General features: G+C 31.3%; 1 protein-coding gene across 9 annotated transcripts; it reads left to right on the top strand.

Moving 5' to 3' along the window:
• The first annotated feature begins 721 nt into the window (after positions 1-721).
• Positions 722-17621, top strand: LOC148626431 (uncharacterized). 9 transcript variants are annotated; one of them, XM_088570418.1, is made up of 17 exons: positions 722-917; positions 3773-3790; positions 4961-5019; positions 5312-5491; positions 7889-7978; positions 8676-8729; positions 9044-9172; positions 9834-9902; positions 10704-10769; positions 11210-11290; positions 12129-12155; positions 12455-12554; positions 13096-13149; positions 14321-14680; positions 15167-15463; positions 15844-16140; positions 16471-17621. In XM_088570418.1, exons 4-17 carry the CDS (start codon positions 5348-5350, stop codon positions 16722-16724), a joined length of 2022 nt encoding a protein of 673 aa, XP_088426544.1. In that variant the 5' UTR covers positions 722-917; positions 3773-3790; positions 4961-5019; positions 5312-5347; the 3' UTR covers positions 16725-17621. The 9 variants fall into 9 exon arrangements, with proteins under 9 accessions (XP_088426544.1, XP_088426546.1, XP_088426545.1 ...); XM_088570420.1 differs by lacking the exon at positions 3773-3790; XM_088570419.1 differs by lacking the exon at positions 4961-5019.
• Positions 17622-19434: the final 1813 nt, after the last annotated feature.

The following is a 19434-nucleotide window of genomic DNA, read 5'->3' as shown; positions in this document are numbered from 1 at the left end:
GGCGGGTGTTTCTGAAAAAAAAAACAGAAGACGCGTACCCTACCGGTACAGCTGGTCCATGCTCCCAGTTTTTAGTGGAGTCCGAGTTGCTCATTTGCTTTTGTTACTTTGTATGTATGATTTTAATTACTCTATGTTCTTTGTTGTGTATGTCTGTTTTCCATGTCTTGTCTTTGTTCCTGGATTAAATTTGTTTGATTATCGCTATAACCTTACTCGTTGATTACGCGTTGACTAAGTTCGACCGTAGCTAGACTGAAGGACAATTTGGACCAAATCGCAAAACAAAAAGAAATTTACATAAAAGCTTTACATTTATTGTGAGAAGATAATTGTACTCTGTGTTACGTTTATGCTGAGTTCTTATTGTTTCATGTAACTTTCTCGTTTTTTTTTTATCGAAGATTACTTGCTATTATGCCCATCGATCACTGTATTAAATGTTGACAGATTTTGGGATTATCTTATTATGTATAAATATCCAATTTGAATTAAAAATGCACAGTAAATACAGTAAGGAAAATTAAGCTTTATTTGTACGAAAGGAAAAGGAAAATAGATATTGTTCAACGTAAAAAAAATATTCATGGGATGATTTGTTTTCTGGGACACCTGAATTTAAACACTGCACAATTTTTAATTCTGATTGTACTTTCTAAATTTTAAATCATCACGCCTAATATCATATATCGAATATACCAACAAATATCCACATAAGAGGCATTGATCTCCAACAACAACACAAAAGAACAAAAATGGGATTTCTAAAAGCATTCAACCGTTTTAAATTGTCGTTGTCATTGTTCATGACAATCTGGCGATTTAAGTGTATTCATGTCCGTTTGGAGAACATTATTTGCTCGTGAAAATAACATATTGGAATGTATCAGATGATATAAAGATTGTCAAAGATAACAGTAAGAATGTTCGATAGTTAGTCCTTCGTTTCGTACGTTTTGATTTCATAAATCATAAATTAAACTAATAATTGTACCATCCCATTTAATTTTGTGTTTGTTTAATGCTTTTAAGTACTCAAACTAAGACAAATTGTGTTCCTTCAATATAGTTTATCATATATCTAATATGTTATGCCGTGGTTATCATCGACAGTACCATCGTGAGCAAGACAATACTGCTCCAGTTAGGCTGAATTCCTATTGTATTGAACTTTATAATGTTATGGTTATTATAAGCAGGTATTTATTTTTCTAATTGTACTGGATAGGTTGCACTTGTGCAAATGTGAATGTAAGTCAATGTAAATCGTGGGAAACGATTTAAGGTCTGTCTCACATTAACTTCCTGTTAACCAACTTGCTGTATTTTTAACATTTTTGGTCAACCCGGCCATTTCTATTTTTGACCCATTTGTTTTACCTTAGCCGACGGTCGTCCTAAAAGAATGTAAAACAAACGCAAATATTTGCTCATACTCTAACTCGAGAACCACAATTTAAGATAAATTTTAATGAACCACATAGAAGAAAAAATTCAGTGCAAAATTATTCGGCGAACAGTATTTATCAAAAGAGTTATTTAAGCTTTTGACAAAGACCATATTATCTGTATTTTGTGAAATTAAATTTACCTGAGTTAATTTTTTGCCAGAATGTTTTTTTTTCAAATATTCTTTTAAATTAATGCACTAATGGGCGACGGTTCGCCTTCAATGATTACCAATTATTTATGTATTCCACAAATAATGTCTTAAATTAACAAGGCTCGTTGTCAAATGTCTGGCTGCTTATTACAGCAGATTGATGCACCATTTTGTAGTATAGAATTCGGAAACATGTAATCTAAGACATGGAATATCTAATGATATAATCATAAAATCAGCGATCGAAAATTGCGTCAAAATAGCGTCTGTCAGTTTCGAATGTTGCAGTTACGCAAATCACATTCATACCTGAGAAACTACAACTTGTAGATTTATTTTCACAAACAAGAAGATCACTCTAAACAGGCAAAAATGGATAGATAATAGTTTGTTTCTGAGTTTTAGCAAATGAAACGTCATATAATAAAAAATTACTGAACTAACGCAATATACGTAAAAAGCTTTAGTACAATTAGTCAAACTGGGATAAACAGCGACATTTGTCAAAGGACGTAGTTTTGTTGAAATGATGGGTTGAGAAAAAGAACAAGTTCAATCATTAATATTTTTTTTTATTTAATTATTTTATTATTATTATTTTTGTAAATATATTACATATTATATATTGTGTGTTTGGGTTCAATGTATGACTTCTGTTCTTATGTTCTTTGTCGTGTGTGTGTCTGTTTACTCTGTCTAGTCTTTATCCATGAACTGCAATCTTGTGATTACTGCTGAAATCTTGGTTCCCCTGACTACTCTTTCAACAAGGAAATTATAAGTTAATCAGGTGGAAGTACAAAAAAAAACATTTAGCTGACAAAATTATTTCTTTTATAAAACAGCATTGACATTTTACTGCTAAGAATCCAATAGTTTTATGTTATCATTTTCAGTATATGAATATAATTGCCTTTTAACATGATACAGAAATGAACAAAAAAGTATTTTGCCAATGCAATTTTGAATTGAGTATTTCGTTAATATATTGGTATTAACACTCTATCTTAATTGTGACCTTTGAGACAAGGAACAACTTTTAAAGGTGGTTAATAAATGCAGACTAATATATATCTCCTTCGGATATTTTTGCAGACCTTGGACATAAAACTGATTTTTTATATAAAAATATTTGTTTATACTACAGTAAAATAGTAAGCATAAGTAGAGTTACCGAACAAGAAGCCATAAACTACTTTCAAACTGGTGCTAGTATGATTCGTTATTTGACTTTTTTTTTATTTTTGCTCTCTATTTCAATTGATATGTTCACCTAAATGTACATGAGAACGGATTTTGTTTGGGACAATATTCGTTAAAATTCATGCTTCTTCTATATAAACCACCAGTTCTAGTTTTAAAAAGGTGTCAGGAGGTCGACCTGTCGCTTTTCTTCTGTTGTTTTGATATTTTTAATTGGATGAATGTTGCATACTTATTTATCTTTTGTATAGTGACTACCTGAAAGGTGTAGCTAAAATTGATTTAATGAAGAGATCACCCGTAAACATAACATTTTGCAAAAAATACCCTTGCACTCTACTGGATCTTAAACCATAGTAGGACTTCCCGACAAAGCCAATTCAAGATGGTTGCCACCAACATAAATAATATCATGCACATTCTAAATGACAAGTATTATATCAGTTGACGAAAAGTTTGTAAATAAAACACGAAACATTTACTGTATATAAAGGGGGAATTTACTTATCATTGAGAAGTCGATCGACATTTTAAAGTATTGTTAACCGAATTAAAGTATGTTTACATGGTTTTGAATAAGATATACTTCCAATTCCGAATGTGGAGGTTTTGAAATTTTGGAATAAAAGACGGTAATTAGTATAGTATGTAATGGAAAAGGAAGTGGCGAATATAAAAGGAGAGTTCGAATGGAGTATTTAAATGTTTGGAACCCTTTTTTCGTATTAATGATATTGCATTCCCGAAAAGCAATCAAATGAGACCAAATATATTTGAAGCTGGCAATAATTATAGTAGTTCTATAATACAAAAATGCAATCGGAATTATATGGCAAAGAATTATCTAGGGGGAATTGAAAAAAAAATTAATGGTACATATATATAGTTGTAATTAACAATTGTCTACCATGTTATAAGTTTAATAGTGAAAGAAAATGTTATCTAGAAACAAGATTCACATTTCAGTACTTCAAATCTGATGTCGTATGTATCTTTCTGTATATTTGTTTTACTCTTGACATCTTATATCGCCTGCGGAAAATATATATTGCATGAGGCTACTCATATCAGTTACCAATATATTTATTTCGCTGGAGGAAGTACCTTGGATTATACCTTAGACGCATTAAAAAATTAGTATGTGTTGGTGTTCATAAAAGACGTAATGAATAAAATATGGTGGTTTTTTACGTTTAATTTCTAACAATCACATAGTTGTAGTACACTATGATTAATTTCTTCTCATAGCACAATTTTCACTTATATTCACATTATAAGATACCTTAACGTGCAAAATGACCGATTTGAATTAAATTGTAATATACATTGATATTTATGACCGAGATGGGTTAGAATCTTCAATACATGATCCCATGCCCTATTTATACCAAGTTACCCTTTTTCTTAATTTATGAAATATTTATGTTTTAATCAAAGAGATGAAAACCATTTATGTAAATATTTAATTCTTATCTCTATATATATGGTATAGATACTAACAGAAGCTTTCAGTATGTATTATGTAATACTCCATATGTTATACATAGTGTTACAATAACTCAATAAAGCATTCAATCATTTTTAATTATGTATTGATCACTAATAGCAACAGTTAATTACAATAAAAACATATGCGGGCAGTTTGATTTATGAATTTGTAGTTGTACTTCTTATGCAATTATAAACAATTAAAATGCCAACTTAATTGACCATGAAAATGTAGCAAAATAAAATTTTACATGATTGTATACAAGTTCAATCATATAAGTTTCTCTTCAACAATTCATTTTACCTTTCATAGCGTTGATATTCTCAAAATGAAATACACTATGAAGGTTCTGAACAGTTCTGTTCTACCATGCATTTAAAAACCAAGCAGTGGGTGGCAAATGACAATTTTTGTTTTTAAAACAAATCACCCATTTCATGTCGCAAAGGCATCTTTTCTATAAATTGAATGTTATTTTTATGTTTAACAATTGCATCACATAAAAAGCAATTGAGTTCATTAAAAAGAGACAGATACCTGTTTTTTAAAGCCATCCATTGTCAACTTAAAAAAGACTTCATACTATTTGACATACACATAATATATATTGTATTGGAATGATACGAAAGAAGTTTACAACACTATTTATAATGGTATCATTTCAGCATCCAATGGTGGATCCAAGGGGAGTGTTACGGGCTTCGGATTACCCTTTTGTGGAAAAGTTTGGTTACTTTCGTTAATTCAAGAAAATGTGGAGGGATGAGAAAATAATATCTTGAAAACATTGTTTTTTCTATAACAACTCTGACACTTTTTGAAATTTGTCTGGATCCGCTACTACCACTTGATTTGTTTGGATACACGGATACCATTTTTACAAACGATGCTCTAATACACTCAATTTGTATCATAGTTCCAATTTATGCTTTCGGTGTTTACCTTATTGAAGTCATTGAGATAAGTATCTAAACATTATATATCGAAGTGTAATGGTAGATTTGATTATCTTTTAGGCCTTCAAATCTTTGGTGAATTCTGTTTCAAATAAGATGTCGTCTAAAAGAAGTACTCAAAATAGTACCGACTCAGAACCTTACCTTATTACTGAATTTCTAGATCCTAAACTACGTTCAAGCACAGAAAGTGGATCAAGTACCGATTTAAAAGACAGTATTACATATGTAAAATTTGATGTATGTATAAATCAACAAACTTGCTAAAATATAGTATAAAATATGATATTTCATCAGAAATTTAAATTGTACTTCATATAAAATTCTACATTTTTTCATTAGACTCATCCTTCTTCAGCAAGTACAGGATTGGTGGGAATTGTAAACAAGAGTGGGTTGATGGGAAAATGGGGAATGGTAAAAATAAAGCTATAAATAGACGCAACAACGTATAATTATATCGTTTTAGAGCCCTCCAAATACATCATCGTCTAGTATCCATAAAAACGACAATGTCCGTGCGTCTATAAATCCGTTGAATGTTCGAATTTGCTTTACCAAACAAATAACGTACGACAATGTCAGGCCCTTCTATAACGTATGTACATAACGTATTTTACATTACGGAACTTCTATATGAGTGAAGAAAATAGGATATCTGTAGGTAATAAATGCATTAATGCTTTGGTTTCTCCAACTAATAACATTTGCAGTGACTTTCCTACAACCATGACACTCTTTTGTTATAAATCTGCTGAACAATACAAAGGATTGACAAAGTCATTAGGACATTTAAACTGACTAGTTGATATTGTAAGCGTTGATGAATAGGTAGCCACTCACCCATGAAAATTTACCTGGTCAGGTGTAAGGCAGCCAATACTGGCTATGGTTCACATCATATAAAATTTATTCAGCTTGTGAATAATACTCACAATGTGTTTTGAGGGAATTTAATGTGTTTTTTTTTACATAATTTGTATTTCTTTGTACTTGCTAACGCAGAAAACGTACCAATGTGGAAAACTATTGGTTGTGAATATTGTTTATATTTTTTCAAGAAAAAAAGGTTTAAACCTACGGGTCTCCAAGTGGATAGCAAATATGTAATGGCAAGTTAAGGTAAAATAGTAACACTTTCATGGAATGAACAATGTTATGCTACTATTTATTTGATTGTCCCATCTCAAAGCTGAATCCATTGAATACTGGTTTTTAAATATATGCGTTGAAATATACTCCTTCAAAGTATCTACTGTAACAATACTTTGGATTCTTATGAATTTCTTGCACACATTTTCATATTATCTAAAATATACATGTACAAAATGTGTATATTGTTCTGATGAATTTTTTAATGAACTTCAGTCATAAGTATAATTCCAATAAAATCATTTTTTACATAAAACACTAAAATCAAAGCTATAAATCACAGCACTTAATCCAGAATGAAAATGAAACTAAGACATATTCTCCATATAATTCCAGTTACATGTATACAAAGCTGTACTTCCAATGAAAACAAAAATTAATCCAAATCTTTAATTTAAAAATAAACCGTTGCACTACACCCCAAACAACATTTTACGGTAATGAAAATCATTGCACTTTTAAAAAATTGCACAAAATCCCAAACTTTTACATTTGAATGAAAATCATTGCACTTTAATAATCCACAAAAGGTTTCAAGGAAAACAGCATTATTTTAACAAAACTATAAATTCAATGAACTGCACTTAATCCAAAATAGCTTCAATGTAAATAGCACTTATTCCAAATCAATGCACTAAATCCCAAACTATAAAACAAATGAAAGTTATTATTAACATGAAACTGAATCCCAAAGTATGAAAACCAGTGTAGTTAATCCGCAACATCATAATTCCAATGGAAATCCTTCACAATTGATAAAGCACTTAATTTACTTTAAAGCTTACTCATACTCAAAATTGAATAAAATAAACTCATAGCATTATTTCAAAAATTGTTATTCACGTGAACCTCAAACTGTTTGGATTTTGTATAACACTTGTTCCTTAACTACAGTATGAATCATATATTTTCCATTAAAAGGCACATTGGTAGGCCTATTATTATTATTATTGGTAGGTTTTATGAAGGAGAGAATAAATACTAAGTAAGGTCTCATTTTTATAATAATATTTAAGACTTCGGTGCAATATAATTAAGATAAAATAAGTACTTTAATATACTATTCTAAATCATGGTTTTCAACCTCGTCAACAAAATACAAAACAAAATATAATTTATTAAATTTGAACTCCCCTCACCAATGGTAAATAGAATAACCCAGGTAGCTGCTTCAGATTTAAATAACTAGGAGCTAGCTATGAGAAGATTCATATGTGAGTATTCATCAACTCTTTCACTACAACTGGTCAGTTTAAATGTCCCAATTGCTTTGTCAATCCTTTGTATTGTCAACAGATTGGTAACAAAAAAGTATCATGTTTGTAGGAAAGTCACTGTAATTCTGAATCGATTTCGAAGGATTCTCTGTTTGCGAAGACAAACCAAAACATGTTATTTTAAATTGTATATCATGTACATAAATGTTATGTATTGATATGAGATATATTTTCATTAATTAAAACATTAGCATATCTTTTTTTAAAGTCTATTGAAGTTAACCATGGACAAACAGACATTGCATCAGCAATTCCTGGGATATGCAATCTTCCTACCATATCAAAGGGTGTCAAACAGGTATAGCGTTAGATAGGATCTAACTTGTAAGTCCTGTATACCATTCCCTGCAAAAGAAAAAGAACGGATATGGTTATATGTAAAAAATGCACTAGCGTATAACCTTAATAAAAATAGTAAATAATTTCAGAAATCACTAAAAGATCTTCATTATTAAAAGCTGCAGATATAGGATCGAAAACATATAGGTTATGTATGTGTAAGCAATTTCAGTTTCCAAAATTTAGGTGCTTCATAAATTTTTTTCTTCTGTGTTTAAATATCTTGATGGGATGTGATGAATTTACTGGTTGCTATGTTTTCTCAACATAAATGATTATTGTGACGAATTCAGGATGACATTTGCCAAAACCCTTTACATGTTGTAGGTACAAATTAGGGCACAGTATTACGTTGTTTTGTGGCGTTTACATTTACTATAGAAGTAGTTAAACGTTTTGAGTCGCTAATTTGCTTTTGTTACTTTGTATGTATAATTTTAGTTACTTAATGTTTTTTGTTGCGTATGTCTCTTTTCCATGTTTTGTCTTTGTCCCTGAATTGCATTGTTTTGATTTCCACTAGAACCTTGGTTCCCTTGATTACTCTTTGAAATGATAACGGTAAATGATATTTTGTCGTAAAAATGAAAACAAAGATAGGAGATTTTGTTCAAGAGCGATTTGATATACTGAGTCATCTATTTACTTTTTTGTAGACTAATGCAACAACAGAGATTTGGCCCGAATTTTGTCCAGTTTTACCTCATCAGGTAATTAATTTTTACAACCTTATTTGAAAAATCGAAAAAAACAAACAAACCCGTTAATAACAGATTATTAATAAAACTATTACTTTACTTTTACCTTAATCTAATTTGTCTTTTTGGATATCTTCTACTATTTCAGCATTATTCACTTTATTTAAATCATGATATATATATTTTTAAATGAAAAATACCGCCCAAGTGTGAATTATATTTCAGGGTCCCCTCAACTACTCGTGTTTTGGGATCTGCGTTGCTATCTCCTCTATAGAATATTATCCAGTTATGCTCTCCTATAAACTTTTTTTGAATTTTAATAGATAGCGATTCGTGATTTTTTGAAACCAAAATATGCTGCACCAGGGAATGAGCAAAGACAATCATTGCCTACACGTGATATCGGAGACAGTGGTTCATATGCCAATGGCGATTCGTATAGAGATAATTCGGTGGGTCTTATAAGTCACGCAATTATTTTTAATATGTATGAATATAGCTGTTAAATCCATGTTTGAATTTAAATTAAAACATTTATATCTGAAAAAAGAAATTCGATGAAATGTTGAGCAGGTTTAGAGTTGTCTTCTCTTTTTAGTTTAATTTAATTCTACTTACTGTATTTACTATCCATAATTTTTCGGTTCTTGTTCCTACATTCTGACCGCAAAAAATAAGCATTATTTATATATCAGTTTTTCGCTCAGATGCAGAATGAAATGCGCTACAACTCTTAGAGGGGTTATTCAAAGGGTTAAGTTGGTATATAAAATCATTAGCAAACAAAAGATATAGGCATACTATCGATACAATTTTCACCAAAAACTATATATATTTGAACAAACTGGTTTTGCCCTCAAATGCTAGTAGCAAGGCCCTGGATCATCAGTTTAGAAAGTTTCCCTCGGAAGTCGTGGTCACACAAAAAATGTACACGCGTATAAGGGTAAATTATTTATTACATTATAGATGATGAGTTTATAATTCTATATTTTATAACACCTTTGTTTTATTATTATTATTATTATTATTATTATTATTATTATTATTATTATTCTGAATGACATACGTGTGCATTAGTATTATGTGAAACCATTATTATATGACTCACAGGAAGAACAATTTCATTTGAACGACAATGAGCAGTACATGTTGAAACATCATGCACCACAAAAAGATGAGGTAGGACTATAGCTTCAAATCATATAAAATGTGATTCACTTTTGGAAAGGCTACATTTTGTTTTTGTTTTGTTTTTGTTTTTTGTTTTTTTTTAATGTTTTGTTTTTGTTTTGTTCTGTTTTGTTTTGTTTTTTGTTTTTTTTTTATATTTTGGTTAAAATGCTATAGTAAATATGTAATTTAACTTGCAGCTTTTCTTATAACTTAGGATGTCTCAGGAGATATAAATTGTACAAAGTATATTGTAAAATTCAAAATCAACTGAGATTGACAGTGACATACAATAGGTACTTTTGAATTTTCAATGTTGATCTTCTCCCAAGACTAAACAGATTGGGATAAAAAAAATATCAGTTTACCGACCAATAATGCAACTCGATAACAAAAAAAAAAAAAAAGTAGTCTTTATGGGGAGGTGTAATCACATTTTACCGAATTTGAATGATTCCTTCAAAGATTGCTACTTAATACTCATATGTACAGTGAAACATGAAAAATACCATTTATTGCAAACTTATAATAAAAACACGCCTTAGTAATAAAGTAGTTTGCTATATATTAGAAAAAATGTAGGGTGACTATCGTGAAGTACAATACAATAAACTTGAATTCCATATCAAAATAACTTGTTTGCAAAAATGAAAACCCTATCAATATAAAACATTATTTACTGATAGGATAAACCAGAAAAGTTAGATTTTAGACAATGGACGTTAAGAAACTTTCTGGTACATGATAAATATCGATATATGAAGATCAAACTGCAGACAACAAACTTTTATATACTTTTTTTTAATATAGCCTTTTCCATACTTTTCGCATCTCAACAGTCAAATGCGACATCTAAGCCCACTGTCCGATGTAGAGGTAGGTCAAATATATTTATGCAACTCGTTGATGACTAATTGTAAAATTGCAAAACTCTATAGAGATTATTTATATTCTTAGCTTCTTCCCTCTCTTATACGACAAACTTTATGCACATGAAACTCTGGGAATAGGAATGTAATTCTCGGTACTCCTTTGCGTTTAGTATTTAATTTGGTACTACTAAATATTGTTTAATTTGGAGGGGTTTTTTTTTACATCTTCTCTTCCAAAAGGGCTTTGTAATAATAATAGACTCGACTTTCAGGAGAGGTTTTAACTATATTCTATGACAAATGACATTAGTTTGCCCATCCATTCGATATATTAACACTCTTGTTACAACTGCATTTTCTTTCACAACTCGAAATTAGTCTTTCTCTTGGTCGTTTTCTTATCATACAGTTAATGATATGATTGTTTTTGAATTAACGTTTTAGTCATCTTATTGTTTTGATACAATACCTGCGAATAACCTACCAGGCAGGAATGAACTAGAGAGTGTTCCTCGAATGGCACATGTAAGATATTAACAACACGTAATCATTATTCATTTATGCATTTGTAATTTTTCGAGAAATATTGAAATATTCAAAGCTAAACAAACTCTTGCCAGGGAGAAAGTTCAAGTCTTGAATTAAAAATTGAGTATTGAATTACAGTCAACACATTTGAAATTTTGAATATGATACTTCAAAATGTTACTACAAAATACAATTCCAATATACTGAAGATATTTTCAAAATGCTAGAATTTTTTATCAACAACATATTTATCCAGTGTGGTGGACGTGTTTTTCAACAAATGATCGGCATTCCAATGGGAACTAATTGTGCTCCTCTACGTGCTGAATTATTCAATCACTCTTATGAAGCTGACTTTATAGCTGATCTGATCCAAAAGAATAGTTTCCGCTATATAGATGACGTATTATCGTTAAACAATCCTAGATTCGGGGATTTTGTACATCGCATCTACCTCACATAATTTAAGATAAAGGATAATACACTACAGACACTGTGAAGTCAGCCTCATATCTTTACCTACACATAGAGATCGACTGTAAAAGAAAACTATTGACCAAATTATACGACAAACACGATGACTTTTCATTCCATATTGTCAATTTCCTTTCGTCTGAGGCAACATTCCTTCAGCACCTGCGTATTGAGTTTTCATATCACAACTCATACGTTATGCCAGAACTAGCCGTAACTATATACGCAGACTTTTTGTATCGCGCTAGACTACTTTAAAATTTATGCTTTCGGTGAAGTAATGTTTTAGATATACAAATTATTGCCAATAGAATGTGTACATGTAATCATGGCCAGTACTTTTGTTATGTGTATTTTGCAGATTTCAGACGCTTTTTTAGCAAAAAAGGTATGCAGATAAGATGATCATAGTACTTCTTAGTTTTGCTTCTTCTTGGTGAAGTATGTGACACCTTTTCTAAGAATAGGGACTGTTTAAGTTTATTACCTTAATTAAATAAACCAAGTGCATTTGTAGACAAATTGTATCCGTACCATTATCCATTTATTTAAATGTTCTTATGAATACCTGTGATTGAATTTCAAACTATAATCAGTTAACTACTTTACCGTTGAAAATCAAATTAGATATTTATTATTTTATTATTATTTTATTTATGAACTTTTATACTTTGTATGTATTTTTAGAACAAACCAGTGGGAAGATGTTTCTTCCTCTTTTTATCCATACTTTTAATATCTGCAGTTATTGGTGTGATTGAGCACTATAGACGCACGATTATTTATGGTACGTACCAAGAAAACTTGAAAATTGATATATATATAGGGTTTAAAATGAGTAAAACTAATCTATGCTGTGAGGTTGCTCAAATTAAACGTCAATAAGAATAATGAATTTGTGACAGATAGCCACGTTTAAAAGGTAAAAAAACAGAAGTAAATACAAATAAAATTTTTCGACAAACCAAGTTTCAATGAAAATGATATTCAATCAGACAGCAACCAATCGCAACAGCGGTTTTTTCATATTCACTAGTTCGATTTATATCAGACATGGTGTGATGATGCAAATATCTAGACAAATCTTCGAGAAATGCTTACTGTAAATACTTTTTTGTTTCATCTACTGGATTATCAAACATGCATTCAAAATATTCCACTTAATATTACACATTTAACAACTGTAAATTGAACAAACAATACAATCTCCAGAATCATACATATTCTAGTCTGTTTCCAAAGGTACTTCAAGCCATCATGCATCATTATACTAAAAGTGTATGCAAAATACTTCAAAGTAATGCTTTGTGTTTATCCTAATTGTTAAGGTGACGATCCACCACTACTTCCAGGGATTACAACCCCTGAACGTTTTTTAAGCAGTGAGTATTTCAAACTAATAATTTAATTTGACATATAAGGCTGTACAGATTTGAAAATATTTACCTACCGAAAACTGTACCATGCTGGCATATAAACTTTTTAATGAAGCCACGAGAATACAAATGGGTTTGCCATGGGTAGAGAAATGTTTTAAATGACCTCTGGCAAAATTGGGACCATTGCCAAAAGCCTTTATCTTACTGTAGCCCTTTCATATATTCAATCGTGGCTGTCATTCCTCCAAAGGGTGTCTCTTTCAGATTAATTTGCAGTTGCATTTTACTATAATAAATTGAATATACAACAAACTAACTTAACATGTGTAAAACTTGTATTCCGTTGCAGAATCTTGAAAAGAAAAAAGAGACATGGAGACTGGTTGCATTTAATGTTTCTATATGTAAAGCTTATATATTTACCAAGAACAAAATGAAATCATGGCTTGTTTTATTCATATTTGTAAAAGAAATAAGCTAACACAACTTATTAATCAGCCTTGGCCACTATTACGCATTGCAGGAAGTAAACCCCAATTCCCCTTCCCTGGGAAAATTGGCAGTCAATACTTTGTCACGCCAGATAGTATTCAATGTTTACTACTTGCTAATGCCTTAACACGTCCATACTTGTACGTGTCCATATAGAATTCAGACAGTGCCAAAGGTAAAGTGGTTCATGGCGTAAAAAAACACCGAACAAACAATGCTCTTTCGGTCTTTTTATGTTATATTTTCAGATAATGATAATTCTCTCTGTATTAAGATCTGTACTTTTACGTTTTGGTTTCTTTTAAATGCAACAACGAAACCCAACGATAACCAATTATGTCTCTTTAATCATACTTGATTAATTTAAGCAATACTACAGGACAAAGTCCTCATACTTGTAATTAATACGAGTAATTGGTATTCTAAATAGATAAACATTAGTATGTCTAGTCAATTCCCCGCTGAAAACCAGTAACACGAAGTAAGAATCTTACTAGTTTCGTATCTTAGACAAATTCTAACTATTACTCACACTTCAAAGTTTATAAAGTTGCGAAGAAAAAAATCAAAGTTGAGGTAAGAGTGTAAAAAGCATAATTATTTCTAAACAATATCAATATATCTAACTTTGTCCTTGTACTGGTTACACCAGCCTCATAATATATTTAATTATATATTACAGACTGTGATCTGGATGGCACAACAGGACAGCTTGGTAAAGAAATGTGTTGTGCACCATCTGTATCATCTTGTCCAGCTATATATAACATGAAACATAAAGTTTTGTCGACTATAACGATCCATCAAATATCGTCCTTATACTATAGCTTCACAAGGAAACAAGATGATGTTGTTATTACTCTAAGTAACTTTAACTCTGACTTTAAAGGTTGGATTGTTGACTACAATGAATCACGTGAAGATCAGCCATTACGTTTGGGAAAGTCTGAATTAACATGTTTTGATATTGGTTGGTATGAAGTGATACTTCACTATGAAACAGGCTTCGATGATTCATGTCCATTTGGTATAAATAATTCAAGTGAGTCTCTACCTATGAGGATTGGTAAATGTTGTTCTCTGGTTCCAAATACAAGAGCACTTTTGTATAATAAATCCGTGATATTTTCTCGGCACTTTCTTTTTCGTTGTTTCCATGTCAAGAATGTCAAGATCTGTAACGAGAAAATCAAAACGTCTTGAACATTTTCTTCGTTGAATATTATATTTCAATTAATGGAATTGTCTAAAATTCTTTACTGTGCTATATTAAATCGCCTTACTCGCAACAAAACGGTGCAAAAATTCCTCGAACAGTATTCTAATTACGTTTCGCATCATAGTTTAATTTTTTGGAACTTGCAATAATAAAACGTGAAATATAACATTTATGTGTTGCAAGGAGTTTTTTTCTCCATCAATAAGTACCCAATCAATATTTCCTACAACTTCCTTGGGGGACAACTATGCCCACCGTGAATATAATGATATAAGTTTTAATTGAGCATGCGTAATACATATTTTCCAGATCCAAAAGTTGACCTGTCGATAAACGACACCGAAGACTTTTTTCATATTACTTGTAATATGAGTAATGTTTGTTTTGAAGCATTGCTTGCTATTTCTATAAATGACGGAAATACTTCCTTGCCTGTTCGATCTGACAACAAGAACTGCAGAAATGGAACTTCCCTGACAAAACAAGTAGCTGTTCTTAAATCAGCAGCCGTTTCTTATTATCATAAAGTGTCGTGCAACCCCTTATCAGATGCTACTGATGTAATAGAAAACCTAATGATAACATCTTCATTATGTACAGGAATTCGTAAGTACATAAACATATTGCAATCATGCAAAAATGTATTGTATGATTAATGTATTTCTTAATTACTTTTGAAATACAGTACAAACCTAAAATGTGAGATTTGTAAAATGATGCAAAAACAATTCTTTGTTTTATCATAGTATAAATTATCGAGTACTTTGAGGGTTTTTTACGGTCTTATTTACACGTTCGGGATTCTAACGACCGCCCCTTACGGTGAATGTTTACGTAGACCAATCAGTATTTTATAGTATCGTATCCCAGGATGGATCTGGGATACCTCACAGGAAAACTACTGGGACTGGGATGCTCTATATATATCTAAATATATTTTGTTTCATCTACGATACAAACAACTACATGAACGACTTATTTTACAGAAACGAAAGTTAAGTTGTTAATAAACGAAAGCCAAGATTTATTCATTGTCACTTGTGAGATGACTGATACATGTTTTATTGGATCGTTGGCTATCCTGATAAACAATGGCAATTCTGACTTGTCTGTACTATCTGAAGAAAATACCTACACAAACGGAACTTCAATGTCAAAGCAGGTGTCTATACTTAAATCATCAGCAATTACCGTTGACCATGAGGTGACATGCAAGCCGATAACGGATGACACTGATCTTACAGAACGCCTTACTAGAACAACTCCATTGTGTAAAGGGATTCGTAAGTACTCGTGCAATTATATTAAAGTGCGTTCGAATTACCTTCATAAACTTCGAACATTAAAATACAACACTACATTGTTTTGAATAAAATTTTATCTACAATTGCATTAGCTTATTTCAACGTTAGACTATTTGCACCTGTATACCACAACAAAAATATTGGAATAATAAGAAGTATTTCAAACAGACTTTTGCAGGTTTTTAGTTTGAAGATTCGGAACTATCTGGCGATACTTTTAATGAAATGTATTTAATGAATGCACCGGTTCTTGAAAATATTATATCATATATATTGTTAACTATACATTGCTACATTTTAATTTTGTAGAATGTTCAACTTCATGCAAAGAAGAACATAAGGGATACTATTTTCAGCATCCGGTATTTTGTAATAGATATTATCAGTGTGAACACCCTGCGTTACATCTGAGACCATGCCCAGAAAATCAGCAATGGGGTCATGAGAACTGCACATGCATACATACTTCTGGAGGCACCAACAAATGCAATTCAGAAACTAAAATGTATTATCCTCCCTTAGTCGATCCAAAGATTAAAAAATGTGGTGGAGCATTGCGTTGAAACTAAGTCATGAAAGGTTTAATTAAATGTAAAATAAGAGGAAAAGCTTTTTCTTGGCTAAATCTTTTTATCATAATTATGTTGTATTATTTAACAACTGCTAAATTTGTAAAACAGGACTCTACTCGTACCATTAAGACATTTATTACAACATTGCCTGCAGTGAGTTCAGTGGTCTAGACCACTCAGCCATGTAGGCTTCCCATTGACAACAAAAATAACTTCTCGAATTTGATATATTGTCAGAATATTCTTGGCTGTATCATCGATTTTATCCAGAATCTTCAAAAGAATCCTACTGCTTGTTTATACGAATATAATGAAATTAGAGTGAAGATGTAAAATATTGGTTATCAAATTAACAATATTTCTAGATTGAGTGTAAATGTTATTTGCAGTATGTTTCTTATAATAATAATTTTGCAAAATACACTGTTTGGTGGTGTTCCGTAGTATTTGCAATTGTTGTTTATCAAAGCTTGACAGTCATTTGTAATTTGTTGCGAGTTATAACTCGACAGTGGTTGGGTTTACTGAACACGTGATGCTTATGCTTTCATGTATTTGAAAGAAACAACTTATATTAACAAAACCTAGAATTGGATTTATCCGGGAAGCTCTGATAAAAACATTGAGTCTTCGTTTAAAGAACGCCATATTGCCAGACTGCCTTATGTAAATTTTTGTGCGGAGATGAAAAATAGTGCATGATAATATTATTAAAAAAACATTTACTTCCATATATAGAATAGACCCGATCTCACTTTTTGCTTAGAATGTTCAAAACAAAAGTCGAAAGGTTTTGAAAACGTTTGAAGAACGCACATGTGTATTAACAACCTATATGTTTTGTTTTTTGTTGTAATTTGTCACATTAAAATCGTTTTGTTATTTTGACTTTGTTTTGTAATGTTCCATTCATAACATAAACGTTGTAAGTATTGTTTAAAATAAAACAAAATTCGATTTACGGGCCTTTCAGAACCATGGAGAAATTTCGGACATTGTGAAATATTTACCTGATATTGTGACTTGTCTGAAGCCCATCTACCATGGACTTTTAATAGTCTGTCTGGGACTTTATTGTTGGCTGCTGCTGATACGCCCCCACTCCTAAGGCAATGCAAAGCATATTTAGAACTGTCTAAACCTATTTCTTGAAGGGCATTCAAAAGGACTTCCCTGGCTCTGGTGTAAGAAAGAGGTTTATCCTTATTGGTAGCTAAATATCTGTGTTTACTTTTGAAATAATTTACAGCAGTAAATATATAATCCTCTGAGTGTAGATTTAATCCTGCTAGTGGAATATATTTTCTTAACCAGTGTACGGGGCATAAATCGTTCCCGGTTTTAGCTATGATAACGACATTGCCTCGTCTGTAAATATCGGTCTTACTTGTAGGAATTTTTACTTGAATGTGTGAACTATGCCAAATAATATGCGACAAATGGATGCCTGACAATTCACTAAACCTTAAGAAACCAGAGAAACCTAAAAGGCACAAAACGCATTTACGTAATTTTAAAAGGTTTTCCTCGTCTGAAGCATAAAAATGTACCAATTTGGACAAAATTTCTGTAGTGATAGGTTCTTTTTTATTCAATGGTTTTGAAAGAATACGTTTGCCACCCTCGAGAATCAGATTGAGAAATTCACCAGAACAAGGGTTTTGGACTTGTGCTAGGGAATGGTACTAACTAATACTGTAGAAATAAGCCTCTTAAACTCACGATGATACTTTTTGTTTGACAAGACTGTCTAGAAACAGTACAACCGAAGATACTGAAGCCGGTAAATCCGAAAAACTATGAGAAATGCACCATTGTTTCAATTTAGAAAAATAACAATCATATTTTTTGTTAGTTGATTCTGATTTAGAGTTCTTCCAAAGACGGTTACATTCAGGATAGTATTCAGCAACAAATGTTAGCCTCCATGAATCTTGGTCTTTAATTTTATATCAACCCCGCTACTTTGATATGCGATCTTGTAACGAACGCACAACCCTACACTGACTTGTTTTTTACATTCATAATAGCCAAGAAAAGATTTGTTTTCGGACGAATGCAATGAGGGAGAAAGTAATTGAATTTCTTTTCGTATTTGAAATTTCGTTAATAGTTCAACCTAATATGCATATTAAGTTCTTTACCTAATCGAGTAGTTCTTTCCGCTTTGATGATTTTGCTTGTAGTATTTAAACAAATCGTGAAAGTTTTTTCATTAATGCGACGTTCGTTACGAGATAAGGTGTTATAGGTGTATACATTCCCACCCTTCAGCTCCCCACCCTACACCCGGAGTCGGTCCAACCAATCCTAGTTTTCTTATATTGTTGTACATAGGATAGCACATTTAATCAGCGATCAGTGCAGTCCAAATTTTAAATGAGCCCTTTATTCGCAATGAATGATGATTTTTTGTGTTATCTTTGTGTGCATTATTATAAGAAAACCCGGCAGATCTTTAGGTCCAGGCAGTTTTCGTTTCGTTCTTCTTTATTAACTAATGTCACATAACAAAGGTCATCATGAAATGCTAATGTAAGTGTCAGTCTCCGTAAGAATCAGGCAGTCGGCGAAACATGGTATGAAAAAAGACATTTATTTTGATAGTGTAATTTGACTACGTGCGTCATCACAATCAAGGAAATCAGACAATATTTTCCACATCATTTTGGCAAATTGAGTTATAATTTCATTTAAATGC

Source organism: Perna viridis, chromosome 2 (genome assembly GCF_037379345.1).
Source record: "Perna viridis isolate PV_CMFRI_1.1 ecotype Kerala chromosome 2, ASM3737934v1, whole genome shotgun sequence".
Lineage (NCBI taxonomy): Eukaryota > Metazoa > Mollusca > Bivalvia > Mytilida > Mytilidae > Perna > Perna viridis.
Note: the sequence above shows the minus strand (reverse complement) of the source record. Positions and strands in the feature narration are given on the sequence as shown.

What these genes read in the sequence shown, in the direction of transcription:
- LOC148626431 (XM_088570416.1), top strand. Translation starts at nt 5,348, where the DNA reads ATGTCGTCTAAAAGAAGTACTCAAAATAGTACCGACTCAGAACCTTAC. An exon ending in ATTTGGTATAAATAATTCAA is followed by an intron (nt 14,681 to 15,166) that starts GTGAGTCTCTAC and finishes CATATTTTCCAG; the next exon opens with ATCCAAAAGTTGACCTGTCG. An exon ending in TTCATTATGTACAGGAATTC is followed by an intron (nt 15,464 to 15,843) that starts GTAAGTACATAA and finishes CTTATTTTACAG; the next exon opens with AAACGAAAGTTAAGTTGTTA.